Consider the following 23165-nt stretch of genomic DNA (forward strand, 5'->3'; position numbering starts at 1 on the left):
CCTTACATTTTGGAGCTTCTCCATTGCTTTACCAGGCCCCTTTCCCTTCAACCAGGCAGTCAAATTCTTTACATTATTGCTAACATGTGGGAAGGCTGAAGGGGGAAGCTGCAAGGTGTCTCAAGGTCTAGTTCCAGGAGCCTCTCTCAACTCTTACACTATATTCTGTTGGTCACAAGTCTAGAGGCCAGTCCAGATACAAGGACAAGGAAACAGATCACATCTTGGTTGGAGGAAAGGGAACATTTGTATTTAAGGACAGGTGGAGTTGTTGGTGGCCATCCTTACAGATAATCTACCACTTGCTTCTTCAAAAGTGAAGAGGAATAATATAACACTTTCCCCAAATCTGATTAAGGCTTCACAGTCTTTGCTATTCAGCTGTCAGCTTGTCTGCCACAGAAACAGAGGAATGTGACTAACTTCCAAACACAATGATTCCTTTTAATCTCTGCTCTATTCCTTTTTTATGACTACATTTAGAAAACAATTTGACTTCTATGATTATAGTGACTTTGCAGCACATTTCCAGATAAAAATAGTATATTTATTGTTTTCAAGCTCTGTTTTAGGTGTTCATAAATACAAAATATCACTGCTACAGATATAGGGCCACAGATGTGTTAAGGCTGGAAAGGACATCAGAAATTTTGTCTTTCAAATTCCTCATTTCATAGAGTGGGACACTAAGGCTCATACAAGGTCTCAGTGACAATGTTAGAATTTATACTGCTTTGTTTTGATTAGAGGGGTATATTTAGAGAAATTGTTTTATACTTTATGGGTATGATTATTTGATACTTTTGTTACTACTGTTACTAGAAAACAGTTTATTATCTTGCCTTTTCACTAAAAAATTAAAGGGTCATGCTCTCAGATTCATGCCTGTAATTTTTTCAAATTGTCTATTTATGACACAGATCCTTGAGTTATGGTGCTATAGGAGTAATTGTTGGACATGAATTCACACATGGATTTGATAATAATGGTAAGTACTAGTTCATTTTACAAGCTGCTTCTTTTATAATAATGTTGATGGGATGGTGTTAATTGTTATTATCCTCTCATAGTGGCATCGTCATAGACTGAAGATTATCCCACGCAATATGATTGCTGATTGAAAACTTTTCTCATGTTTTGCTGTGATAGCTTGCAATAAATAACTATTTCAGTTGGTGATCAGGGTAAAATGAAAAAAAAAAGACTTTGTAGTTTCTATGAAATCACCTTTGCATTTGGAACAGGATTTCTGGAGCTGCTGCAGTGGCTGCAGGGATTGCACTGGAGCTTTCCCCATTTGCTACTGGTTTCCTCCTTACCATCCTATGTTGTTTTCCCTGGAGGTGTGAGCTCTGCCCCTGAGATGATTGTATGTGCTGCTTAATTAAGAAGTTAGCCTTGGGAACTCGGCTGCCTGATTGCTTTGTATAATTTCAAGTGCTTCTTTTCTAATTTTCTTTCTATTGGCATATATTCAAAATTAATAACATACAAAGATGCTCTGTATCCTGATGGTATTTAAGCAAAAGGGAAAAGCAAGATAATAACAAACAACTAAAACTTTATGCTTTGAGAGTCATCATTTTTAAGTTTATGACATTTATTTCTTTATGTGTGTGTGTGTGTGTGTGTGTGTGTGTGTGTGTAGATCAAGGAACAACTTGCAGAATTGATTCTCTCTTTCCCATGTGTGTCCAGAGTATTGAAATCAAGTTGTCAGGCTTGGTGGAAGGTGACTTTACCCACTGAGCCATTTTACTGGGCCAGGAGTTCTTATTTTATATTATTATTTTGTTCTTTTTACTTACAGAGTATTGTTAGACAATCTCTCTCTCTCTCTCTCTCTCTCTCTCTCTTCCTCCTTTCCTTCCTCCCTCCTTTTCTCTGAAATAGTATCCAGACCAACACAATGATTTGTAGACAGCCTTAAGAACCTAGCAGGCCTTGTGCAGTATTACATAGACAGGAACTTCTATCTGTGGTTCCTGCATTGTACCCAAAATCCTTTTCTGGATGACTATTCTGGGATAAGAAGACTTCATCTTCTTCTGGATAATTCTTCTTTCATCTCACCAACCCTTCCTTAAAGCCTTCCTTGTCTCTTCATCTCCTGCTCCTCTGGTTTCCCACTCCCTGTTAAAATGTACATTCTTTTTGCTATTGGGTAATTAGTTTACCTAAGAGAAGATTCTTAACTAAGAAACAAAGGCATGTGTTGCTCATTGGTTCTGGACCTTTCTTCTGAGGTCTCTCCCACAGGATAGAATCTAATGTGGCAATTTCATCCTGTCAACAATATGTAACACAGTGTATTGCACAAATGAGTGTGTGGCCAGTAACTGATGACTGATGTGTTAGTGGGTATAGGACAGTGACTCCATTCCTGGGGGTAGTGTTAGTAGCAAACAACCTTGCTGGAGAGCTTTGGGTTAATCCAGTGAATGATTTTGCTTAGGGGCTTCCCATGTAAGCCCTTTCTTACAAGTTCTTTCTTTGGAGACTTTTGTGTAGGGGGCTTTCTGTGTAATTAAATTAAAACCATGCCTTTGATTCTAGTAATACCCTTGAAAATAGAATAGTTACACCTAAATTGTTGTTTTGAAGGGTGTAGAGAAGATGAAGAATGAGAGACCATGCAGCAAGAAAAACTAATCTTTCCCTTCCCCCAGTTACATTCTGGAGATTTCCATTCCAGTTCCAACTTCTCTTTTTAGAGCAACATTCCTCATCCAAGCAGGACAGATGGGTCTTCTATCCACACTGATGACTGTGAAATGATTCATAGCAGAGGGTTTATGTGTCTCTTCGCTCCTGGCAACTTAGAGGAAGCAGGTTGCTATAGGGCTGAGTCAGGTTCTGTGGTCCTATGGTTTGGATGACTCACTGGCTGTTCCTATGGATTATTTGGAATTTCACTGGTAGTGCTACTCCAGTTCCCTCTGATTTTTGAATGAAGGAAACTAATTTTGCTTGCCAGAGAATGTTTCAGGTCAGAGGAGATAAAAACAAGGAATCCAGGATTGGATGAGACTGGTGCACGCGTTAAATTGATGAATCTCATTTTGAAAATGCCCTTTGTTCATTTCAAGGAAAGAACTCCCTCAATTCTTTGCCTCCCTTCCCTGCTTTCTACAATTAATCCACGACATTGGAGATGACATGGGAGCTGATCTCAGAGACGGCATCCAGTGCTGTCAGGACTGGTTTGGAAAGTCTGTTAAGGTGAAGGAAAGGAAAGATGACAATTTTAGCTTCTGTAAAGTAACACAGATTTCTTGTAACTTTCCTTTTCCCTAGGTAGAAAATATGATAAAAATGGAAACCTTGATCCTTGGTGGTCTGCGGACTCAGAAGAAAAGTTTAAGGAAAAAACCAAGTGCATGATTAACCAGTATAGCAGCTATTATTGGAAGAAAGCTGGCTTAAATGTGAGTACAGCTGCAGTTGGCAGTGGTGGGGCACCTTGGGGCCATTTTTCCTCATTTGGACATTAGCTTGCTTTAGACCATTGGCTCTTCAAGCATGCTTCTGGGATCCACAACATCTGCATTCCCTGGGAACTTGTTAGAAATGCAAATTCTTGAATCCTGGCCAGACCTACTGAATCTCTAGGGGTGGAGCCTGGTACTCTGGGAGTCTGTCACATGCCCTCAGGTAGTTCTAACAGACTTGAATTTGGAGACTCACAGGCCTGCACATTAGTGACATCACAAATCCCCTAGCACAGATAAACTTTAACATTCTTAAAAATCTCACACATTTCATATTGTGCAAAAAATCCATCCAAATCATTGTTAGGTTGAATTAAAAGAGATAACATCTCATTATTTTGAACCAAAAGGTCTGATAATTAATTCAAGTTTTTAGTTAAAGAAGTTTGAACAAAAGAAATATACTTTTGAAATGTTTGTGTCACATGAATGTATATAGTTTTCCTCCATGAAGACAAAATGCAATTGGATATGTGCTTTGAGGATGTGAGATTTTGTTCCTTTCCTTTTTGCCTTTGTCTTCATTACTTTTCCTTTTCTCTCTTATCTTCCCTGCCTAATGTCAGTGTTAGGAACCCTGATACACTTTTCTCCTGTGTTCAGGTAAACATAGACACACACATGGCTTTAGTTAATGATTTCGGTGATGGCTTAAGAATTCCTGGTGTGAATATACCATAACCTAGTCAACTAACCTCTTACCCAGGGGTACAATTTTCAGTTAGAAATACTGATGCAATAAATACCCTATTATGTATATATTATTTTTCCCTGTAGGACACATTCCTATTGTCACCAGAATAAAATTTCATATTTCTGAAAGGGATAGATTAAAGAATATATATCCATGTAACTTTACTTTTCTTGTTAATTTATGAAAGCCTTTTAAAATAGCAGGGATGCTAACATTCTGTTATTCATATTATATGTAGCTCCCTCAAGTGTATTACTTATCCTTTAAGATTTTTTTCCTGTGATATCTATGACACACAAAATCCAAACATTTTTAAAATTCCAGGATACCATATGTCTCTTCAATTCTTTTGTCTTTCTGTTTTGGCCTATGAAGATGTCTCCTCTACTCAGATTAGAAAGGAAGGAAGCTGTCTTAGTTACCTTTCTCTCTTGCTATGGTAAGAGATTACAACCAAGGCAAAAGAGTTAGAGTATTAGACCTCATGGCTATCATGGTGGGGAGCATGGCAACAGGTAGATAGGGGTGGTGCTAGAGTAGTAATTGATAGCTTACATGTTGAGACAATAGCCATAAGTGAGTGAGAGAGAGAGAGAGAGAGAGAGAGAGAGAGAGAGAGAGAGAGAGAGATCAAGGGGGCAAGAGAGCAAGAGAGTGAGAGAGAGTGATTTAAACTAACTGAAGAGGCTTTTGAAACTCTAAAGCCCATCCCTCAATGACATACCTCCTACAACAAGGTCACACCTCCTAATCCCTCCCAAACAGTTCCATCAGCTGGGGACTAAGTATGCAAATAAATGAGCACATTCAAACCATCACAGGAGCCTCTTCATTTTTTTTCCCAGGAGAGTTTTTTAAATTTTTCTGATATTTTACATTTCAATCTTCATGAATGTGAAATTTATTTTTCTGTGGAGTTTAATATGACAGTTCGCTTGCTGTAGAGTCTAGGTTAGAGTTTAGAACTGTATGTCTCCAGAGTCATACTCACATATGTACATAGCATACTTTCATTCTCTTGTTTACTCATATATATGAATATATTCAAATACATATATTTAGTTTTGTTCTTCAGTATCTATTTTGTTTGCCCAAAGTGTCAGATACTGAGATGTAGTTTTGAAAACATGTATCTTTGCCATTAGGACAATGATCATAATAGCATATCTGTCTCGGTATAAATTCATTCAACCATCAGAGAACAGCTTCAGTCTCATTCCCATAGAAGGGCTGTGTGTGTGTGTGTGTGTGTGTGTGTGTGTGTGTGTGTGTGTGTGTGTTTCCTTTGTGAACTTTATTTTCCAGATTTTATTTGTAAGAGTCAGTCCCTCTGTACCCAAATTGTTCTTTGCAGTGACAAGGGAAGAACTTAGTTGGGCTACCACAGATGCAGAATGTTAGCAGCTAGTGGGCCTGGAGAGGTCAGACCTGATCTCATGTGCTCTACTCTGATGGTTTAGAGTGTGAGGAGTTAAGAGATATGGGCTACTCCAGAAGCTATAATTTAGATGTAAACTTAGAGCAAAAAATAAGAAGAGGGATTCAAGCATGAGTGTATATAAACATACATAAGAAAAAAATTGAAGGCATGTGCCGTACAACAAAAGCTCCAGAAAAAGAAAACTACTTGGGCTTGAATTCCTGACGAATGTGAGCATTTTTTCTTAATTATTCTGTTTTGGAACAACTTCATTATAAGCAAAACCCAAGAAGGGTTTCCTTAGGTGAGTGAGTCATTGAGAAAGTCATGTAATGAGGAACCTGCCATTGGCTCTGAGGGAAGCTGAGCCTTATTACTCTTGATACTAAATAGGGTTCTGGAGAATGGATAGCATCCCAGAAGTCATTCAGCTCAGGGGCAAGGGGTTGGGAAGCTCTACTATCACATCAGTCAGTCACTGGAAGATGGGCTGTAGTACTCCCATAGACTAAGGCTGGCAGTCACAGAAATGGCTGCAGAGTCTTGGTAGAGAAGGGAAACCACTGGATGGCCCTGAGATGTTTATTTATACAAATAACTTTGTATGAACTGACCAGGTTATAATAGCAATTAGAGAAACAGAGTCCATGAATTTGAGAGAAAGCAAAAGTGGGGAGTGTGTGTGTGAGAAGGCTAGAGGGAGGAAAGGCTTATGATGTATTATATTTTAGTTTCAAAAACTAAAAGAAAAAATAAATCCATGGACTGCTTTGAGATTCAGATGCTTGTTTGTTAAACAAAGGTATTGACAATGGTCCTAACCTCATTGGAATGTAGTGAAAGAATGTAGACAGTCAGAATGGTAACTTTGGGAGACTAAAGCAACAGAATGTGGGGGTTCTTGGTGATAACACTGAATCTTGTTTCCTTAAGATGTATTTTTATTTGTTAGCATCACCTGATACATCAGTAGTTGGGCTAACTTAAAAAGGAAGTCATTGGTAGGATCCATGGTGTGGGAATTGTATATTAATTTCCTGTTGCTGATGGAGTAAATTACTATGAATTTAGTTGCTTAAAACAATACAGATTTATTCTCATAAGATTCTATAGATCAGAAGTGCGACACAAATCTCAGTGGCCTAAAAGAAAGTGTCAGCATGGATGTCTTTCTTTGTAGAAGGTACTGGGGAAGAGTCTGTCTTATGCATTTTCAAAGTTTTTGAGGCTATCTACATTTCTTGGCTCATGGCCCCTTCCTCCTTCAAGGCCAACAACGTCCAGTGTACCACTCTGGCACTCTCTTGTCTTCCTTTTCCTTTTATAATTACATTGAGCTTATCTGGACAAACCAGGATAAGTCAGTAAGTCAGCCTCTCTCTCTCTCTCTCTCTTTCTTTCAATATCCTTGACTTAATCCCATCTTAAAAGTCAGTTTTGTCATTGTAGGGTAACTTATTCCTAAATCCCTGGGGATTTTGATGTAGATGTCTTTTAGAAGCCAATATTCTGCTTACTATACAGGGGTTGGTGAACCCTTAAGCTAGATAGTAAATACTGAACTGTCCTTGTAGCAAGAAAGGAAACATACTCTGTTGGCTTTGGTTTGTGGGATGTATAAACTTAGACTTTCTATCCTAGCTCATTTATGGTTTTAAGAAACAGTTGAGAAGAATGTCTCCCCATGCTTGGCTGGGTGTCATACATATTTCAAACCTTGACCTTGTAGTCTGTACCCTTTCTATTTGATTTTTTTGTTCCCCCAAGAGAACAACTTTCATTTTAATGTTTCATAGAAATAGCTGAAGGTAAAATGATAACGGTCGGTGCTGAAATTTTGTTCCTGTATGGATGGCAAAATTTAGAGACATAGGGACAATGAGAAAAAGACTCAAATTATGTGAGTTAATCAGAGAAAGTCATCTGGATATTGACATTTCTATTTTTTCCTATTAAACTAGAGCCACTGAGAATAATGTTAACATTTTATTGGAGCTGGCTCAATTGGTGAGAATAAAGAGGTAGGTGAGAAAATAATACAGAGAGTAGGAAGATAGAAATGTCTACATTCAGAAGCCCTTTGCTGGGGCTAGTTTGCCATCTCACAACACATCATGTCTACTTCTGAAAATGTAATTTTCTCCTTAAAATATGACATGTTTGCATCTTATAATATTTACATGCCTTTTGCTGAATGCTAGTTGACTGTGGAACACTTTCTATTTTTCTTTCTCTTAGGTGAAAGGGAAGAGGACCCTGGGAGAAAATATTGCTGATAATGGAGGTCTACGAGAAGCTTTTAGGGTACTTACTATTACATTTACTGGGCTTTAAAAACTGCATTGTGGAAGCATGCATGGGTGAACTTCAGTGTATAGTACTAACATAGTGTTGAAGAATATGACATTTTGGATTCTCTAAAACACATTTGTGTTTCTATGTGGACTCTGTTATACTCTAATAGATAAATAGAGCTGCATTTTCTTTTTCTTTTGGAGTATTGAGTCATCCTAGATAATAATGGTTATTAAGAATTGTATATTTAAAATTTAGTTTATTGATAATATACTCAGAGTCATATTAAAGAATGCCACAGGACTCTCTTTAGGGCTAAGTTCATGTGAATTTTCTTGAAGTAAACCTTTCTCTCTATCCTTCCTTATCATTTTATCATTAAGCCTCAAACTTCTAACTTATTCTGGAGGCTACTCATTCTCATACATTGGGCCAGTGAAAGTCCATAAGAGTGTTTACACCATCTCTCAGTGTGTAGTTAAGAAATAAACATAATGATAACATGGACAGATTTGCACAAAACTGAATATATTTCCTTTAAAGACCAGGTTATGATTCTAAAGTGTTATCTTTTCTAAATTCTACTTAAAACAAATTTTATTTTACTAAATGATAGTAAAAAAATGATGACATGTTTTCTTGTTGATAAAATTTTAAGAGTAATATGTTGATCTCACTCCAGTTTATTACTAAAGCAGTTGTATATGGTGTTAAATTTGTTTGTCCCTCCTTGGAATGGAAAGAACACCTTTTAAAGAGTTACTTAATACCTGATCACTGTGGCCCAGTTTCTTTGTTATGCATAGAGTATGAGGTTCCCCTTTGTTGTTTTGCTTTTGTTTTCCCAGACAGAGTCTCACTCTGTAGTCCAGGCTGACCTCAAGCTCATGGCAATGTTCCTGCCACAGCCTCCCAAATGCTGAGATGACAGATATGTACCACCAGGCTTGGGTAGCACCATAAGGTATAAAGTGCTTTATCAGATGCACCTGCTTCACTGTTAGGCCAAATGGCCCTGGGTTGCATTTCCAGGTAAAGGAAAACCCAACAGAGTACATTTTACACATGGCAGGGGTGTGTATTGAATGCTTTTGTGCTGAGTGTGAAGAGAGAAGAATTGTCATTGATGTGTGTCATCTGTTCTGCTTCCAATCACTAGGCTTACAGGAAATGGATAAATGACAGAAGACAAGGAGTTGAAGAGCCTCTCCTACCAGGCATCACATTCACCAACAACCAGCTCTTCTTCTTGAGTTATGCTCATGTGAGTAAAACGAGGAAAGGGCAAAACGATGAAAACATATGCCCTCAATCAAAGGTTTGGAAGAAAAGTTTACTGGTATGACTTTGACCCAAGCCACCACTTAATCTTATGTCAGTCCTGGGTCAGCTATAGAGATAGTACCAAAATAACACACCCTCAAAATAGTATTTCCTAGTTGGAATGGACAAACAGGACCAAATAAAGGCCCATGGTTTGCTTTTATTTATAAATACTAAATCGTTTTGATTGGAAAAAGACTACACTATGACACTTACATGTGGTCTGTGGTTACTTTATGTTTCAATGGCAGAGTTGAATAGTTTGAAACAGGGACCTTATGATTTTCAAATGTTCAAGCACTTATTATCTGTCTTTTTCCAGAAGAATTTTGCTCAGCTTTGATCTAGAGAACTAAATACAAGGGTCTATCTGCTACTACTATTTATAGTATAGTTCATAATAACTGTTTGTAAATGAAATAAACTAATGGAGAGAGATGCTGTGGTTAAAATGTTTCTGATGTCTTCAAATATAATATTTTTGTCAAACTGAAGAAATTTGGGGCTAAAAGAGTAATCCATTTTTTTTTAAATCACCATTGAGAAATTTCTCTTCAAGGCCCTCTTCTTACAGAATGAAGAGATTTTCACTCTTTTGTACATTGGAGGAAGTCTGTTTATTTGGTACATGTTATTTTCTATCCTGGAAAGGCACTAGAGAACAGTAACAACCATAATGTGTTTTCAGGAATCTCTTAAATGACTTATGAAACATAGTCAATACTATATAATAATGTAAACAAAGTATATAAGAAAAAATAACCTAAGAGATGAGGTAAAAATCAAATGTGAAAAATAAGCTCACATGGACTAGCTTCTGAGGAAATTAAGGAATTTCATTCCAAGAACATCTTTAAAACCACATTCATAAATATAGTGAGAGATGATTTGTCATTATCAAAATATCAGTAAGCCATTAGCTTTCCTGCCTTCTCTGTGCCTGTAGTTGCTATGACTTGCTAATTTGTTCCTCATGCTTTTTTTTCATGCATTTTTATACTTCTGGTTCTTCTAATGCCCATTTCTACTTATTTAGTAGATGTTAATAGACTTTTTCTAACTAATCTCTAATTTCTTCCTTTTCCTATATACCTCCTTTTCCTATATATTTATTCTGCCAGATAAATCCTTCAAAAATATTGTTTTATTTTTCTGTTCAAGGACAATGTTTAAACATAGTTGTAACACTTAGGCCTGCCAATCAGTACCTCGGAAATCTGGCATGAGCCTTTCTCTCCCCTGGTCACTCACTGATGTTCAATCAAGCTGAATGTCTTTCCCATCCCTTAATCATTTCTAAATTCCCCTTTCCATTCAAATGCTTTCCTATATATTCATGTATCCTAGAAGTATTCATAGTTCAAGATTATATCATGTTTCAAGGTATATTTAAGCCAATATTAATAAGTTATACCTCAGAAACAAACAACATGGAGAAAGCATATTTCTTGTTCTTGCTCCATGTCTAGCATGTGTCATCATTGGGGCTCTGCTCATAGTTTTTACTCAAGTAATTGGGTTTCAGAGTATTTCATCTTGATATGTGCTTTCATGGAACCAAATAGTATAAAATAAATATGAGGAAATGTGCATTGGTCTTTTTATTTACTATGGGTGTGTGTGTGTGTGTGTGTGTGTGTGTGTGTGTGTGTGTGTGTGTGTGTGTGTGTGTGTGTGTGTATGTGTGGTGTATGGTGTGTACTTACTAGTGTGTGTGTATGCATGTGTGTATGGAAGTCAGAAGTTGATGTTGGGTGTATTTCTTTGATTGCTTTTCACCTTTATTTTTTGATACATGGTCTTTCACTGAACCCAAAACTCATCAATTTGGCTATGCTGTTTGTCTAATGAACTCTACCTCTCTCTACCACCTCCCTCACTGCATGCTCCCAGATCTGCTGTTACAGGCACATGCCATCATGCTCAGCATTTTTACATAGGCTTTATGGATCTGAACACAGGTCTTCATGCTTGTATCAGGCATATTACAGACTGAGGCCTCTATTCAACTCCAAATGACTCTTAATGTAACAAGTTAAATTGGTCCTAAGACTACTAAAATTGATGACAAGTTTTCTTAATTTTTTTATTAGGAAATGGAATATATAACTTCTAATATTTTACTGGTCATAACAAGTCAGATAGTTGTGTCTAACTTCAAATGATATAGAGACAAGTATTCCTCTCCCAAGCCCAGACCAGGATGATGCAAGAGAGACCCCCAGGGGCATCTATAATCAGTATACCTCATGATTATGCTAAACCATGGTGTGGTTCACTTAGTTTATTCATTGAAATGTATATGGTTAAATTTGATAAAGGTTATTTAAAACATTAAATTAATAAGTTGAATACATTGGTCACTTCCTGGGTACATGTGATTCTCTTAATTTAAATCATTTGCCTGGAAACCTTCCTAATTTACTCATGTTGTGGAATTCACATTGATAAAACCTTTTGCTCTGGGATTTGAATAATAGATGTTACTGTTGCTCAAATTTTATCTGAACCACTAAAAGTGCTTGCTATCCATTAATTCCAAAATTATTCTTTAGTTCAAGCTGATAAGTTAAGAAAATAGGAAATACATAATTGGAGTAGAAGCATATTTACAGGGGTGTCTTTATTTTTAGGTGAGGTGCAATTCGTACAGACCAGAAGCTGCCAGAGAACAAGTCCAAATTGGTGCTCACAGTCCTCCACAATTTAGGTAAATGAGTAAATGGGTGACAGCATCTCCACATTCTGTGCCCCCAACCATACCAGTGTGCTGCCAGATGGGAGAGAGGAACAAAAGTCTACACAATGAAATATGTAATCTCCATTTTGTAGACAACAGAATCTAACCAAACAGAAACTAAGCATCTCTTGTTTCATTAATAGTAAGCCTATCTTCTCAGTGTCTTTTCAACTACATTTCTGCTTAGTGTTACATCAAGTGAGGTTTCACAATGAGGTTTAATCATGGTGAGGTTTTATTGGTGAAATTATTAAGGCCACTCCACATAGTTAAAAGGGAGGTTTATTTTGTGGGCTAACTTACAAGTGAAGGGATAGGCTACATGGTCTGGGAAAGGTGTAGCACAGTCTGTTGGTGTTCTCTAGAGAACTCTGCTCAGTCTCTCTCCAGCATCCAGGGTCCAGGAACCAAGAGAGCCAGTGCATCTCGGGTCTTCAGGGTCCTTTCTCAGCCCTGCCTTGTAGGCGTGACAGTTACCAAACCCTCAATGGGGATAGGAACTTCCAGATCAAAGCTGGAATGGCTACCCACTACAAGGCTTCAAAAGTAATTGCAATCCAAATCAGTTTTAATATTAAGTTTCAGGTATAGAATTAGAATTGCAAAGAGCCAGAGAGTTGATTTGGTGGCTAAGAGCATTGCTACTCTTGTAGACAATTCAGATTCAGGTTCAGGTTCAGTTTCCAGCACCTACATGATGGCTCATAACAACCTGGAACTCAAATACCAGAGGATCTGAGTTCTTTTTCCAGTCTCCAAGGCCTCCAAGCATGCACATGGTACACATACATGCAGTCAAATATTCATACATATTTTATGCTTTTGGAAGACAATAATCTATAGATGCCATTAGTATATCAGATCACTGCTCATTAACAGGAATATTGGATTTGCCTAACCATCTATTTTAGCAGGGAGGTCTGGGTAAAAAGTAAATTCAAAATGGATTTTATGATCTCAGAAGAGGATATGATCTGATGAACTATTCTGCTTACAAGCTTCTAGAATTCTGGTTTACTCTGGTCTGTTCTCTGTTTAAAAGTATTCTATGTGATAGCTCTTGTCCCCCCCTGCCCCCCTACACTGTAAATTAACAAACCAAAACAAATATGCCCCTTTCTGAACACAAAGGAAGATATATATATCCTTAGCAATTATAATTCATATCTAGAGTCAGAGACATTGCAGTTTGGTGTTCATCTTGTATCACCCTTTGAAACAATTGCTTTCCATGAAAGGAAAAATATTAACAACTGAAATTTCAGAATGTATAAAGTATTAAGTAAAAACAAAATTAAGGTTGATATTACTTATCCTGGACTAGGTTCTGTAGCTTGAAAGAAATTTCCTGCAGTAGAGGACAGTTAACTATACAGAGAAATCCAAGAAGCCATGGTAATTTATAGTTATTCTTTGCTTAGAACATATTATACCTGGATATCTTTATGTTTAATATTTAAATGAACCATTAGCATATCATAAGAAAGTCATCTAGGATATCCTCTATATTTTAAAATTTTATTCCTAAAACCATGCTTTAGAAATGCTTCAAAATTGACTATAAATTACCCACTAGTATAAAAATCTAATCACTGTGCTGGAAATTCTCCCCCACTGGGCTGAACTGTCATGAAGGCTGACAATTTCTAATGGACTAAAATGTGTTCCCACTGAAAAATGCAGCAGATGAAACCACACAGTAGATTAATTACTCAACATATAAGTTTTAGAAACTAATTTCATCTTACTAACTAGTTGCCTAAAATGTTGGAGTTTTGCTAATAATTTACACATTATACTTACTGATTATCAGCTGTATTCTATCTTTAACACTTGCCTAATGTGAATCACCCCATGATATATGCATCCCTACCAATACATCCCAACTAAACCCAAGAGATTATGGGGATTTGTTGGATAAAGGCTGTTGCATTTATTCAAATGCCCAGAGGTAACAAAGTCATTAGGGAAGAAATAGAATGCTGAGTTAAATTTATTAAACCCTTTAAATGTTCAGTTGAGTAAGAAATTGATGAGGGGGAGGTTTTTGCCTGACTTCTTACTGATATCTGCAGTTAAGTATAGATTTTGAGTGTAGAGAAACATTATACAATGAAAATACCACTTCCAAAAGACAGGTACAATCAAAGTGTTGAGTAGGAATCTGTAGTCTCCATTTCAGTCAGGAATCTGTGCATGTACCAGATTCTGAAGCTTAATCCCAGGGCAGAATGACTCATCTGTAACAGATTCTATTGGTTGATTCTTAACCAGATACTAGGTAGATGTGAATCTCCAAATTAGTAAGAATTTAGAGAAAGTATTTTGGTACCTTGAATGCATTGTTAAAAACTAATTGGAAATGCAGCAAGAGGGATGGCTTTTATAATATTGTACTGAGAGAGAAAGAGCCAAAGACAAAGTTGTATGCAGTGGACATTCCATTCATATCAAGTTCAAACACAGGTAGTGCTGTGGTACTAAACAATACAGTAGTTTTTAGAGTGCTTGAGATACCTTTCCTTGATCCCTGAATAGTAGTAACAAACACATCTGTAAAAAGAATAGTGCTTTCTATATTTATGATTTGTGCCCTCTGTGCCAGCTATATAAGTGATAGAAATTAATTTCATTTTACTAACTAGTTGCCTGAAATGTTGGGGTTTTTTGGCTAATAATTTACAGAGTATACTTACTATCAGCTATATTCTATCTTTAACACTTGCCAAAAGTAAATTTTTTGAAATTAGAAAAAAGAAATCTTGGAGATGATACAGTTATGTAGGAATTTGAAGACTTGGAAGAGTACTAGGCATCCTGGCCAGGCTTTAGGGAAATGTTGTTTTTCATTCTCAATGACATTAATTTCTTAATTATCCGAGCTTTAGCTATCTTCCTTGTAAACAGATTAAATGCATGCAAATGTCTTTTTGTAGCCAACAGACTGTTTTATCCAGAACCCGTGGATGTGTATGAATTGAGTGACAATGTACTTTTGTCATCTCTCATTTTCAGGGTCAATGGTGCCATTAGCAACTTTGAAGAATTTCAGAAAGCTTTTAACTGTCCAAAGAATTCCACCATGAACAGAGGCGTGAATTCCTGTCGACTCTGGTAGCTGGAGTGCTGGTTTCTACAGTCCTGACAGAGCTGAGGAGTGCCAGTAGAGGTGGCTCTGATGTACTGAGCCCCCACTGCTTTCTGCCTTTATTTCACTGAGGACTTTCATTTTTAACGCATTTTCATAATTTGGGTAGATGACTTGCTTGGATCTAAACAGTATCTGTTCAAAGTCCATGGGCTTATAAAAGAATTCAAAAACTGAACCAAATATATTTCATTAGAAAGCCAAACCAATGAAAACAAATGTCAAAGCTACTTGGTTAAACTGGCATCCCCATTGTCTGTTTTGGTTAGCCACAGCTAGGTGGTACATAGAATTTCGATCTATAGCTTTGCAGGGGACCTGAGTAGAGTGTATCCATAGAAAGGATCAGTCTATGAAAATTGTCACCCTCACTGATGAAGATGTATGCTCTGTGGTGTGCAGTCAATATGTAGTATTTCTTACTTCTAAAGGTAGTTAAATTAGAAATTTGTTGGATCTCTGTTTATAATTTCTGATAAAGTTTTTCTCTTCAGTTTTGGAAAATTGTTATCTCAGAACTTATATCCAATGTAACTAACCATTTAAGTCAGCATGAACAAAGATTGCATACAGTCCATTAGGCAAAAGATTTGGAATTTATAAAATAGGGGGGAAGGGATGGATCATTAACTGCCAGAAATATTAAAAAATAACACCAAAACTAGCCACATAACAGCAAAGGTTCTAGGAAATGAACCCTCCAGATGTTGATCTAGTCCCTATGAAGCTCCATCTGTTTGGTGGTTACCAGTTATGGAGCAGTTCCTGTTTTGTTTTGGCATGCTCAGGTGTATCTCCCAACTCTGAACTTAGCAGACATTGAGAAAAGAATATTCTGTTTCCATGTCAGGAACATATATGGTTTTCATTTCCCTTTAGTATAGCTATATAAACACCACACTGAGGAGGGAGAAAACGCTCTTCCATCTCAGCCCACTTAATGTTTCATCTCTGTAAAAGAAAATCCCTTTCAAAAACTTCTAGAAAGAATCCAATTTAAAAAATCCTTCCTAGATCTAAGGGACACAAATTTACTTTTTAACTCGTATGAAGGGTTTATTTTTTTTAAAAAAGCAGTACCGTGTTTTGATCCTTAGAGCATTATTGTTTTAATCAGTACTTTTAGTGTTAATTAATTAACTTAGTGTGTATGCATGTAGGACAAAATTGTTATCACATTTAAGAGTGTGTGTAGGATAAAGCTGTAATGGCATTCCAGTGGCTACTTTGTTTATTTTTATTTTTTTTATTTAGTATAGGCACTTCCCTACCCCCATCACATTATTCATTGTACATGGGGTACTGGGTTAAGTGGGCCAACAGAAATATTTCAAAAGCAAAATGACAAATTCAGATGAACCACAGGAGGTCATTTTGTATCCTTGTGACTTGTCATCCTTTTGAAAAAAAAGTGTAAGTGTGAGCCACGTCCTTTTGTAACCATGGGAACTTCCGAAGGGAAAAAAAATGGAAGGGCACCATCACGAGGAAAACAATTACACTGCATTAGTCTGAGGAGAGTGATTTTCCCCTTGACTTCCTCCTCTCTGAATGGATACACTTCTGAAGGGCAGTAGCCTTTTCCTGCTCTTAACCATGGTTTAATGTGACCTTGATTTGTATTTCTAAAAACAAACAGTATTATTTCAGGTGTTAGAAGTATATGTGCTTTTTCTCTGGTGTAAGCATTCTGATTTGATAATCCTCATTTTATTCCTGTACTTGGACACTTATGAATAGCTGAAGTTTGTCATGATTATATAAATAGTGCATTACTTCTAGATTTCCTTTTTAAAAATTCCAAAGAAACACATTCCTGCAGGTCAGAGAGAGTGTTTGATAAAACTATAGAATTATGACTTTTGAAATTGTATTGGCATTTGTTGGTTAAGGACAACAGGCTAGTGATTAGTTGGAGCTCTCCCAGTTTCTGGGCGGCAGGACTAAGTAACTTGGTGTAACTTAGTTTATCAAGAGATACAGCATCACTTCTGGTAGCCACACACATTTTCTACAAATGGTTCTGTTTAACCCTCCAAATTACAGGATTGTTCTTCTTTGTGAGACTGATTTCTTAAAGAAATAGACACGAATTAAGTGGTCAGACATACATACCTGAGGGATGGAAGAAAAGCAGGAGAGCTGGCCTAAGGAAAACAAGACAGAATTTGGTTCTTCTTGTTAAACATGTCCACCAGAGGGAAGCCACAAAGGCTTAAAAATAATTATGGTAAATCAAAAGGAAATTAAGTATTGGATCTAAGGCTAGGGCTGCAACAACACACTGCTCTGAGTCATATAGCAGCTGTTCTGCAAGTGGACTATTAACTGAGTATTTGAAGGAGGTTTTATTTTTTTATGTGTGGGATATTCTCTTGTGTGAGTCAAGGAACCTGTATATTGAAAGCTATGTTGTTTGGCCTTACTGCCATTGTCCAAAGTTTGCTGAGCTTTTCATCAAGTGTTCAGCATAGGTCTCCAATTTCCACCCCGCCCCCATTTATGAGATGGATTTGGACATGACTGACAGATGCAAGCTCAGAATTCATAAATTATCCTCAAGCTTATTTAGTGCCTTACCTCAATGGAGCTTAAAGCATAGCCCATAAATTTTCTCTTATTTAGCCCTGGAGCATCGCTAAGAAGAAACTAAGAACTATGGCTTGCCAGAGAGATGGTGCTCATGCCAGAGAAATGGGAAGGCTTAAAATTGCTTGTCAAATATCTCACAGCTTGGACAGATAGCCTTTGTGCTTTGAGATTCTGACCTTTGGATTAACTTGTGTCTCTTAGATTATTATCTTTCTTAATATGTTTATTCAACCAGTATTTCTAAAATTGCTTAGTATTTGGTAGCCACCACTTTGGATATTTTGAACATAATGTCTCAGTTGCATCTTAAAATATGGAAGAATACATGATTGTTTCATAGAGTAACATCCTTATCCGCAATGGCACTACCCTATTGTTTTGAAAAAAGATGTTTTCAGATTGTGCATTTAAAGATCAAATCTATGTGGTCACTAGCGGACTAGTGGTTGTAATTTTTTTCTTTTGTGAAACAATGAGAATCATCATTAAAACATTGGTTAAAGGTTTTCTGTTGCCCTCCTTTTTGCAAATCATTACTATTATGTATGTGGATATTCAGGTCTGCTTTAAAAGATATTTGCTAGAAAACTATACAAACCACTGCAACTACCTATATTTCTTGCTTTGGCAATGTAGGACTTGAATGTAGTGACTTTCTCTGTAGACAATGAGAGATGGTCATTACATTCCTTCTAGGATATAAGTCAGCAGATGTAGTTTATTTCCTTTCCAGTAATATTCCTGCTGAGGGAAAGAGAGACCTCTGAGGTAGTGCTGGTCACACAAAAGTGGCAATGCACAAGACCATTGCTATCAAAGCAAAGAATCTCTATGTGCTGTCACAGTGCTTTAATAATGCAGGCAATTTGTAGCCATTCATTCAGCACATGGTAACAGAGTATCCATTCTATTGAAATCACTAAGCCAGCTATATTCAAGTGGATAACATACAGTCTCTGGCTTCAATGGGCTGTCTGGTTTAACAGGGGATATGTGTATTGTAAATGGTTATAACTGTACTACTGAATAGCATCTGATGATATGTAAGTACCTTGGGGTATGGTTTGGGACACAGGTAAAAATTATTCAACTTTCCTATGGTAGACTTTTTCAGTCCACCCTCTGTCAAGATCCTAGCAAATTCCTTTGACAAGAAGGCCTTACTTACCTTCTGTGTACTTTTGTTTCTAGTTGGCTATGACTCTCTAGATACATACCTTCCTGTACTTGGGGCTTCTTTGTCCAGTCCACTTTCAGTGAACTGTAATTTTTTCTGGTGACCCTGAGACAGTGGTACAGGAATCTGAAAGGTTGACCACTTTTCCTGAATCCAAACTAATCTAAAGGTATATCATACAGTTCAGTGGAACCTGTTGGGATTTGGCTGAGAATGCAAATAGAGTTTCCCATTAATCATCTTATCATCTTTTTTTTTTTTTTTTTTTTGTCGAGACAGAGTTTCTCTGTGTAGTTTTGGTGCCTGTCCTGGATCTTGGTCTGTAGACCAGGCTGACCCCAAACTCACAGACATCTGCCTGCCTCTTCCTCCCGAGTGCTGGGATTAAAGGCGTGCGCCACCACCACCAGGTCTTCCATTAATTATCTTAAATAAATTCCTAGCATGTATATGTAAAGTTATGGTCTACAGGGTCCTAAGTCAATCAACTGTGTCATGACATCATGCATAGGATGTAGAAGTGAGATGCTCTAGATTTAGTGGGTAATAAGTGGTGGGTTGTATATAGCCTGGTGGGCCCTCTATTGGGGAGTTCACTTAAGTTTCTGAGTTTCTAATTTGTGAACTGATCCACCAAATGAGAGAGAGAGAGAGAGAGAGAGAGAGAGAGAGAGAGAGAGAGAGAGAGAGAGAATGATACAGAGAGACAGACAGACCACACACACACACACACACACACACACACACACACACACACACACCACACACATGGGGGGGTGGAGGAGACAATGTAAGACCATGTTTTTTTTTCATTTTCATTTTTCTTTATTAAGAAATTTTCTACTCATTCCACATACTATCCACAGATCCCCCCTCCTCCCTCCTCCCACCCCTAGCCCTCTTTCCTAAGCCACCCCGCATCCTCACATCCCCCAAATTGAGGTCTCTCATGGGGAGTCAGCAGAGCCCAGCACACTGAGCCTAGGCAGAAGACCATGTTTGAAGGAAGGAAAGATGACTATAAATGATAGTTTATCCCAGAATGATCTCTAGGTTGTGGGCAAGAAGGAGGGCAGACAGAGGCAAGAGGCACAGAATCTCCTTTACCATGTTTTATGTAACTTAGATTTCAAGAGACTCAAGAAGTCCTGAATTTGCTTAGATTTTTCAGGTACATAGCTAAGTATACCTCATCAAAATCTGAAGGAGTCTGATGAGTTTAGTTAGGTTTAAGATATTTTTTCATGCCTTTCCAATTTACCTGATTTCTTTAGTGATTAAAGCCACACTAGTTATAGCAACAGACAATCTTAAAGGCTTAGCTCAACTTCAGTTTATTTTGTTTTCATCACATGCATAATGGAGATTAATGACCATTGAACTTCTCTCCTCCATTTGGTGATTTGGCAACCCAGGTTCCTTCAATACTGTAATTGTACAATTTTCAAGACATGATTCAATACATGCTCATAAGCAAGAGGCTGATAGGAAGAAAATAGCCATGGAAAATATTAAATGGAAGATTTGTTCTGGCCCTGGAGAATGGTTTACATTACTTCTGTTTCTATTCCATTGGATAAAACTCAGTCATGTGGCTGAAGCCAATCTTTGGGGTGGATGCATCATGTAGTCCGGCCATGTGCCCAGAAAGAGGAGGAAGTGGGTTGGACTCTCAGCTACTATCAGGTACCTTCAGAAGTGAAATCTAGGGCAGTACCTTTGAACTCTTCTGAATTTAGAAAATTGCTTTTGAACACAGCACAATGAAAATTAAAAATGCTATTGGTAGCCTGCAGTTTCTTCTGTAGGAGTCTTTTTAATTAACAGCTTAATTGGATAATTTAATCCCCTTTAGAATAGGAGATATGAAAAGGAAAATGAGATACTCCCTGTGATCTGACAATGCTGTGCTTTACTAACATACCAAAGTGAGCTGGGAACTAAGCACCATAGAAGCATTACAATAACTTCTGATCAGAGAAAGAAAGCCTGATCTATAATTTTAATCATTCCTAAATGGTTTAGATACATGTCTAATTTAAACATGTACTTTGTTTTCTTAATTGGATCAATTAAGAAGGTAACTGAATATAAGAATCTGGCTAAGCCATAGATTTACAGGTATGTTCTAAGCTTTTAGAGGATATCCCATTGAGAAAGGAAAATATACTATGAAAATATTGCTGGAAGACTACAGTATTTTCTAGTATTTTAAGAAAACCTATGTAAAAATAATTTTCATTTATCTATTATGAGATGAAAAATGCTACTCAGCTTATTTTGGTTTTATGATTCTGCCCCTGAAGTGTGTTCTAGAAAGGAAGGTATAGGCCAAAAATGTTGTTTTCTACTCAATTCTGAATTGAGATTCTGTTTTTACAGAGAAAGAACCAAACAGTTAGGTAAAAATCCTCAATTTGGTGGCCCGAGATGTGGGTCAGTTGGTAGAATGCTTGATAGCATTCATGAAGTCCTGGGTTCAGTCCCCAGTAGTGCATAAGTTGGGTGTGGTAGTGAATGCCTGTAATTCCAGTACTCACTAAGGAGCTAGAGACAGGGATCAGAAGTTCAACATTATCCTTGGCTGCATAGTGAATTTAAGGACAACTTAGACTAGAGGTTCTGAACCTGTGAGTCATGACCCTTTTTGGAGGGTGTCAAATCACCATTTCACAGTGGTTGCCTAATACCATTAGAAAACACATATATTTACATTATGATTTATAATAGTAGCAAAATTACAGTTATGAAGTAGCAATGAAAATAATGTTATGGTTGGGGGTCACCACAACATGAGGAACTGTATTAAAGGGCCACAGCATTAGGAATGTTGAGAACCACTGGCTTAAGCTATATGAAACACTGAAAAAAGAATTCATAATTAAAATTATCTAGAATGTTGCATATCATGTACAGTGCAATTTGACTAAAATGTCAGCAAATACCCTGAGAAAAAGAAAAGCCCAGGATATCATTTAGAAAGTGTATTGTGTTAATGTCCAAACTGTTTTGGAGGCAAATGGAATCAGGACATAGATAAGAGACAACTATTAAATCCCCATGGCATCTGATATATAACAAAACCATCCCAGAGCATACTTATTTTCAAATTGAGCACATTTTCAATAGGCATTTGTTAATGATTTTTTAAACCTAGTAATCATAATGAAAATAGCATCTGTTTGTTGACTCACATTATATCTAAGGTACTCTGCTAGGGCCTCCATTATAGCCAATTTTCACACCAATCATGTTGATAGTTAATATTCTCACTGCACAGATAAAGGATACTTCTGGGACTTGCTAAGACTATATTAGCCATTGGAGGAGCCAAAAATAGTCAGTTTTTTTTTCTGATTCCAGAGCCTATTCTCTAATATTGTATTGGACATTGGGGGATGTTCACAAACATGATTGTGTGACTTACTGAAGATTATAGGTTATGCTTCTATAGTATTGTTAGAAAATAATGGAGTCAGTTTATAGGAATTTATATTTGATGGTAGTTTTCACCTTGAGTCCTTCCAAAAGAAATTCAGAAGGTGCTCCACCCTGATATTACCTGCTACTGTTTATTGAGAATGTACCACATGTTGGATTTAAACTAAGTGCCTTAATTATATTATCTTATGTAATTATTACAACAACTTAGTTACCCACTACCAACCCCCATTTTACAGGTAAGGAAATACTTGGTGAGGTTAATGACATGCTTACATGCTCATCTGCCTTCAGCTGGCAAGGAGCAGTTCTGGGTTTGAATTCATTTTTGAATTGCTTCCCTGAATAAACAACCTGGTTTTCCCAGTTGGAGTATCACCTCAAAGATAGGAAAAGTATCGACCCACAAGACCAAGTACTCAGCACAGTAGAGATTTATTTAAGAGACAAAGACAGGGGGTAGCAGTTGAGGGAGAAGGGGAAGGAAACAAAGGAGAGGGAAAAAAGAGGTATTTGTTCCGGAGGGACAAAGGACTGCTTCTGGATAGAGAGGAGACAGATGTGGCACATTGGTCAATGTCAGTTTTCAAAGGTACATGTTAGAATGAGGTGTTTAATTTTAACTGGGCATGCTAATTAGGTGAACTAAAAGGAGGTTTTGATTGCTCAATGTAATACTTTGATAGCTGGACCTTGATCATCAGCCTCAGGAGGAGGAAGTGGACAAATAAGGAATGTAATCTAACAGTTTTTAGTAAGGCAAAGGGAATGGGGGAGAAGGGCAGGGCCTGCCAGAGCCACATGCTTGAGTGGTCTTGTGTCCCTTCACCATCAATGCAGTTCC

General features: G+C 37.2%; 1 protein-coding gene across 2 annotated transcripts in view; it reads left to right on the plus strand.

The window, feature by feature from the left end:
* Positions 1–15173, plus strand: part of Phex (phosphate regulating endopeptidase homolog X-linked) — a 217055-nt gene extending 201882 nt beyond the window's left edge. The window contains exons 17-22 of one of the 2 annotated variants that reach the window (XM_036175272.1): positions 921–988; positions 3298–3428; positions 7844–7909; positions 9060–9164; positions 11857–11933; positions 14979–15173. In XM_036175272.1, coding sequence (XP_036031165.1) covers positions 921–988; positions 3298–3428; positions 7844–7909; positions 9060–9164; positions 11857–11933; positions 14979–15081 — 550 coding nt within the window. In that variant the 3' untranslated portion in view covers positions 15082–15173. The remainder of the gene's footprint in view (positions 1–920; positions 989–3297; positions 3429–7843; positions 7910–9059; positions 9165–11856; positions 11934–14978) is intronic. The other variant, XM_036175273.1, reaches the window with a different exon arrangement.
* The last annotated feature ends 7992 nt before the right edge of the window (positions 15174–23165 follow it).

Source organism: Onychomys torridus, chromosome X, assembly GCF_903995425.1.
Source record: "Onychomys torridus chromosome X, mOncTor1.1, whole genome shotgun sequence".
Classification (NCBI taxonomy): Eukaryota; Metazoa; Chordata; class Mammalia; order Rodentia; family Cricetidae; genus Onychomys; species Onychomys torridus.